General features: G+C 40.7%; 2 protein-coding genes across 4 annotated transcripts in view; one reads left to right on the top strand and one right to left on the bottom strand.

The window, feature by feature from the left end:
* The window catches only part of LOC116852147 (DNA ligase 3), a 61102-nt gene that overhangs the window by 25599 nt on the left and 28667 nt on the right, over window positions 1-6836 (top strand). For 2 of the 3 annotated variants that reach the window (XM_032832201.1, XM_032832200.1), the window contains exons 2-3: window positions 1679-2029; window positions 3435-3734. In XM_032832201.1, coding sequence (XP_032688092.1) covers window positions 1699-2029; window positions 3435-3734 — 631 coding nt within the window. In that variant the 5' untranslated portion in view covers window positions 1679-1698. The remainder of the gene's footprint in view (window positions 1-1678; window positions 2030-3434; window positions 3735-6836) is intronic. The other variant, XM_032832202.1, reaches the window with a different exon arrangement.
* Window positions 1-6836, bottom strand: part of LOC116852152 — a 25604-nt gene that overhangs the window by 17157 nt on the left and 1611 nt on the right. The gene's annotated exons all lie outside the window — the stretch shown is intronic.

Raw genomic sequence — 6836 nt, forward strand, 5'->3', positions numbered from 1 at the left:
GGGGGGGGGGGGGGGGGGGGGGCGGACGGCGGAGGGGAGAATTATCGAGATTCGGTGGAGATTTTCTGTGCGCCGCGAGATCGTTCGATTTGCGAGCCAGTCGCAATCCCGAAGTCGCGGCTTCTGCTTATTGATCGCTTATCACAACTTTGTACGTCGTTCTTCATACATGCGTGAATATGTATCCCTTCTCGTTCCTTTTGAAATATCATTCGACACGCAGAAATTCTCAAGAATCGTCAAGGTCTCTCAGCGATCTCGAGTGTTTTGATAGTCTTGAATGTTTTCAGAAAGATCTCCGAGAAAGGTCAACCACTGTCGTAATATAATTCCATGTTTTCTTTATATCTGCACGTGTCAATATTCACTATGATACATTATTAATACGTAGTCACGCAAGATCCTTGAGACTTTCTTCCTTGAGACTGCTTGCGGGATTCTTAAACATCTTTAAGAACTTTCCAGTTTCGAGAAATACTCGAGATGACTCGGATCTTCGAATGGACAATCGAATCAAGTTTGAAAATCAAGGGGGGGGGATGCATAGTATCCGAATAGGGTGCATAGCAAAGTATAAGAGAATACTATAATTTGTTTTCGATAATTCTTATAAATAAAATTTTTTTACTTTAATTCTGTTCTATGTATCTCATAGTATGAAAAAAAATAAACTGTGTATATACAGGGTGGGGAAAAAAGGTCGGTACCCCTGAATAACTCGGAAAATATAAATTTTATAAAAAAATGTTTCAGACAAAAGTTGTAAGGTTTAAAAAAGATGCATTCAATGATAATATTTATTTGATCTTCGGGTGGTGCTGCCAAGGTCAGGTCGAGGTCAACTTTGCTTTTTTAAATAGAAACATATATTTTTTATTATGCAATTTTATTCTACGTAAAGAAACGAACAACTTTTGTTTGCAAAGCTTTTTTATAAGGCGCCACCTAAGGTCAAATAAATATTACCATTGAATGCATTTTCTTAAACCTTACAACTTTTGTCTGAAATATTTTTTTATAAAACTTATATTTTCCGAATTATTTAGGGGTACCGATCTTTTTTCCCACCCTGTATATAGTATGTGAATATAAACAGTAAGATCTATCTTGCTAAGGAACATTTGTTAGATTTGCCCCAAATAGGACGCATAGCAAAGTATATATGTAGAGAATACTGTAATTTCTTTTTAACAATTCTTATAAATTAAATTTTCTTATCAATTCTTTTCTATTTTACCGTGTATCTCATAATATGAGAAAAATAAACTGTGTATATATATAGTATGTGAAAATATAAACAGTAAGATCTATCTTGCTAAGGAACATTTGTTAGAAGCGTAGCAAATGTATATTACAATAGCTTACGCAACTGCAGCCAACGCAATTTACTCCACTTTGCAGCGCCTTGCGCGGATCCGTGAGCAAGAGAGAGAGAGAGAGAGAGAGAGAGAGAGAGAACTCGATTGTAAGCGAAACTAATGCACAGCTTAATTACCGCATTCGAGGATATCGCGTTGGGTATTGCGTTGGCGGATTCTTGATTCCTCGATTACGCGTAACGAGGCGAACGTCGCGAACGTCTGAAAGAACGGGCGCGAGGAGAAGGCAGGAAACAGAATCTGATATATGTAACACGCACATTGTGATTGACCAAGGCTGCACACGTGTCCAATTGCAGTCGGCAGGTGAAAGCGTAGAATGCCAAGCGACGCCGAGGAGACGGGAGGGGATCAGGATAAACCCTTCGTCGTGGAGCGCGCCAAGAGCGGCCGCGCCAAGTGCAAGAAGTGCAAATGCACGATCGAGAAGGACGAGTTGCGAATGGGCAAGCTTGTGGTGAGCTTCTTCTCGGATGGCAAGTTAATGCCGGCCTGGCATCACGTAACTTGCCTCTTCGAGGTGTTCGCCAAGCAGCGGGCCACTACCAAGAGAATCGACGATCCTGAGGAGGACGTGAAGGGCTGGGAGCGATTATCCGACGAGGACAAACGGATCATCCTGGACAAGCTGGAGGAGCTTGAGAGATCATGTAATTATTTGCACCAAGCTCGATTATCGATCGATACTCTGCGCGAAACTTTGCGCCGTCTTCGCGCTTGTAGGGCCGAGAATCAACTTCCTCATATTGGCAGCAGTAGGAGTAGTAGTGCTCTTTGTCGCGGATATTATTTCGAGAACAATCCTGTGATCTACAATTAAGTAGTCGGAAGTGAAAGATCGTTCAAAGGTTTTCCTGCTCTTCTTCTGCGCGAAACTTGCCTGACTTCTAATAGCCTTTATCTCTCGCGCGAGCTTCACAGCCGGAACTTTGGAAGAGTCCAACTCAGAAGGGATTGTCACGCTTAAAGACGGAAAAGTTCATCGATATCGGCGAAAGATTATTGCGTTTATATCGTTCGTTGCAAACATTAATCCTTTATCCGTTCACGGCGGGTAAGCTTATTTTGTACATGAAGATGCGAGCACACGATAAAAGACAGTCTTAGTTTGTACAACTGCCTAAGGATCAGATAAAAATTCGGCAACGAATTTTTTATATTTGATTCTTATTTTTACTAAACGATAGAATATTCAGTTACAGAATTATGTTTTCCATGTACACTGAGAGAAAAGACTGGTAATTATAACAAACTGCATTTAGTTATAGAAATTCGTTGAAACCTTAGTATCTAATACTAAATATTATTAACTAATAAAAAAAATATTAATAAATTTTATTAATAAATATTAATAAAATATTATTAATTAATAATTACCAAATATTTAATAGATCAGGAGTATGACGTAATTGCATCCACAGTAACATCAATTAAATAATTTAATAATAGTTACTTAATGTTAAATATTTAATATGAAATATATTACAGTTATGAACAGATATTTGATAATTGTTATGAAATTGTTATATCCTATATAATAAAAGATTCAGTAGGTATTCTATTTTGTTACTAGTATAAATATTTCATTCAGTAGGATTCAGTAGGATTCAGTAGGAATTCTATTTTGTTACTAGTATAAGTATGTTTTGTTGCAGCACAATGAAAAATTCATTCATTTACAGTTATTACATCGTTTCAATATCTATTATTACAGATGTTTGGTTGAATTTACCAAAAATTTGTAACTATTACAAAATCGCTTATTTTGCTCAACTATTCAATAAGTTTTATTTACCAAATATATTCTGGAAGCAAATAAATTTTACTTCTGTCAAATAAATAATTTATTTTACAGAACTAAATTAATTAATAAGTATTGCCATAGCTTTGGCCCGCTATATTTACGTCTACCATTTAGTAATAGTAACCAAATTTTGATAATATTTACTAAATTCTTCTCTCAGTGTAGGAAATATCTTGTCATTGACAAGCTTTCAACAACCAATATTATACTTGCAATCTTTAACAGGTTGTTTTTCTTTTCCACCCTTCTAGCTCCGACCAAGGGTGCAAAGAAGACCACAACGCCACGGAAAGGTGCGGGCGAGTCCTCGAGTAAAGTGACAGCCAAGAACTCAGATCAGAGGACGAGGAAGACCGCGACGGTCGAGGAGAAGAAGGAGAAGACTAAGGGGAAGGATGAGGGCAAAGACGAGGGAAGTAAGGGCAAGGCACCGTCGAAGGATGACTCGTTCCGTGAATTCCGACGTGTGTGCAGCAACGTCGCCGATGTCGACGCTTATACCGATAAGACTGCGATTATCCGGAAGATGTTCATGCGGGGGACGCAGGGTGGTAAGTACCTTGTTATATTAATTAGCGATATACTAATAATAGCATGCACGGACGCACGCGTACAGGAGAATGTTCGAATGATGATGGTGTGCTTTTGAATTAGACGGAATCCTGCAAATATTGTAGGCGAAAGCCATTGTGCGCGTGTATTATTTAAATACGAAATATATCGCATATGTTATTGTCGCGTCAATTATCGTAATTATGCGATAATTAACGGAAATAATTCGACTCGCGTACGCAACACTGTTTTGCTTCTTTGAACCCGGATAAAAATGTTCATCCTACTTTTGGCCTTAATATTCCACGCCTACTCAGATACTGTAAAACCTGTATCAACTTCTTTTGACTTTATTTAGTCTACTAACTTCGCGTCGAGGGGTTCTTCCTTGAGATAATACTTACAAATGGAATTTTGTGTCATTTTGTGCCATTGAGAGGCGCTAAGACTTTAGATTCCATGTGTACTTTCTTGTGTGAAAATATGTACTTTCTTAAAATCTCAAGAGAAAACCTTAACTTTTTATGAAAGCAATTATTTGCTTCGTTAAAAAAGAATATAGATTTAAGTAAAGTATACTGTTAGTACAAATAAATATTTACTAATTTTTAGATATTTTGTCTCACAGTGTATGAAATATACACTAATCCTGCAGAGTATATAGATGTAGAAAATTCAGGGGGAGGTCGGAAAGTAGGGCTGAAATTTCTACTCGGGAAAAGGGGTGAGATAAGACGTACGTAAAAAAATAGCGAGTCGAAAATGTGAGTAATTTTTCTTCTTTACGAGACTATACGCACACACACATAGTTAGTTCAGTGGAAGATCCCAAGAGGAAGATAACTTGTGTCCATTGAATTTGACATTTTCGACTTATTTTCGCTGGAGCGTATCGCGCTCCTCGATATCGCGGACACGCACTCTGCGATGTCACCTCGTGTGCGTGCATTTTAAAGTTCAATGGAACGACAATGCAAACGACATTGGCATATGAAGAAGAGTGCACACGTGTCGCGCAGTCGACAGCGACTGTAGTGTCGACGAGATACGAATTGTAATCAAGTTCATCTTCGGTAACGGTCGCGATAACTTCCGACGCGAGGTCAACGATGTTTTGCTGACCTTGATAAGCGGAAAGAAAACTTTGGCAATTGCCAAATCTCTCTCTCTCTCTCTCTCTCTCTCTCTCTCTCTCTCTTTCTTTCTCTCTTCTACGTACGTTTCGCTCGAGGAGGTTCCGATCGCGTTGTTACAAAATCGCGCGACGATCGAGCTCACCCACGAGCGATAGAATAATTACGAGAGAAGGTCGCGCCGCGTATTATCGTCCATTGTTATTTCTTCCTTACACAAAGACGAGAACGAGAGAGTGTATATCCGCGTCTGAGCAGCGGGAGACGCTCGGCTTTATTAATCAGAATTTTCTCGCGGCGTCGGCGATTTTCGCGGACAGCTCGAATGAGCATAGACGACGACGACGACGACGACGACGACGATAAGGGTTAGTCGAGTGAATATCGCGCGAAGCAGAGACCTTTATTAACGATCCCTCGTGCCGGATCCGCCACGAGAAAGATATTCATCGCGGGGGAGCTCTCTGATGCACGAAAGAATTTTGGCGGGAATTTATGGGATGGTCACGTGCGACTTATTTCGCTCTGGAAAAACGGCTCTGCGAATAATAAGATCCTACAATCAGAAAAATAGATAACACAAATAATAACGCATTAAACTAATAAGATCCGCGAAATTGAGAAAAATTGAAAGAAAGATGTGAGGCGACTATCGACTTTTTTTTCTTTCTTTCAGTACATGTTTAATTCTCTCAGTATCCAAGAGATGCAACGTTTTTTCAGCAACTTCTTCGGAGGTATTAATAGTGTCAGCTGGTACGCTTCTGCGATCTATGGCAAGATTGTTTACCAGTCCAACCGGAAACGTGAATTAGCGCGTTATTGATAATGGTATCGCGTGTATTTCCAGGTTAATCGTGAACCTCTTTCGCAATAATACGCGCACGATAGCGAGCGTGTTCAGCAATTACGGCATGCAGCCTCGTCTCGGGCGGATCGAGTGTCAAATTCGCTCGCCATTTGTCGAGTAACTTTCCGATCGTCTCAGTGATCATTCAGATTGATAGACGCGGTTAAAGAACGACCATGAAAGCGAGTACCTTTCCAAACAGCCGTACGATTCGTGACTGCATTCGTACTCGCTTATAAACGCTCACCAGCGGCGATACGCGGATTTGATACAAATAAACGGTCAGGGAGATAAATAATATATTAACGCTCCAAACGATTCAGCACTTCACAATACGATGCGCACTCGAAGGAGTCAGCGGGGAAACTCTTAATCCGTCCGCAGAGATAATCATAGTAAATTAGAAATGACAAATTAGCCTTGCTGTCTTCAGTTCTCTTTTTCCCTAGTATAGAATTCTCGAATAATTCTCGACGATAAGAAGACGAATCCGGCAACAAATATCCATCGTTGCCAGGACACGGACCTGCAAGGATTGTGCAGTCCCGAGAGAGTGCTCAAGAAAAGGAAGAAAGGAAAAGCGAACGGAAATGAAGACTCACCGTGTTTTATTGGCCATAGAAAATGAAATAAACGAGAACGGATCAACAGGGGCAAGTGCAAGCTTAATGTGCAGGTGTCGGGGCGAGAAGACAAGACGATCTTCAAGGTCAGAGGTCGCGTGAGAGAAAAAAGAGAACGGGGAGAGGAGAGAAGAGCGACTAATATCGCTGACTCCCGCGAGACAGAGGAATAAACCAGAATGAATCACACACCGCCTCGTACGTCGTCGTCGTCGTCGTCGTTGTCGCGTGCAATGCGCAAAGAAGCAAAACGAGGGCGAAGAGGAGAGAGACCAGAGAAGTTGCGCGGGTCCGCGACTATTATATTAACCAATCCCATCAATGGGGATATCGACTGTGCTTCTCATTCGCGTAAACACGAGATCTATCTAATCTGCAACCCCCTGCGTGCCCCTCGGTAGGCCGCCGGTCGTTCCCTTTCTGTTTTATTTCTCATTCCGTCGCGATCTCTCTCTCTCTCTCTCTCTCTCTCTCTCTCTCTCTCTCTCTCTCTCT

The sequence above is a fragment of the Odontomachus brunneus genome, unplaced genomic scaffold (genome assembly GCF_010583005.1).
Source record: "Odontomachus brunneus isolate Ranch 3 - 2012 unplaced genomic scaffold, Obru_v1 Obru_scaffold_203, whole genome shotgun sequence".
In the NCBI taxonomy this organism is placed as follows: domain Eukaryota; kingdom Metazoa; phylum Arthropoda; class Insecta; order Hymenoptera; family Formicidae; genus Odontomachus; species Odontomachus brunneus.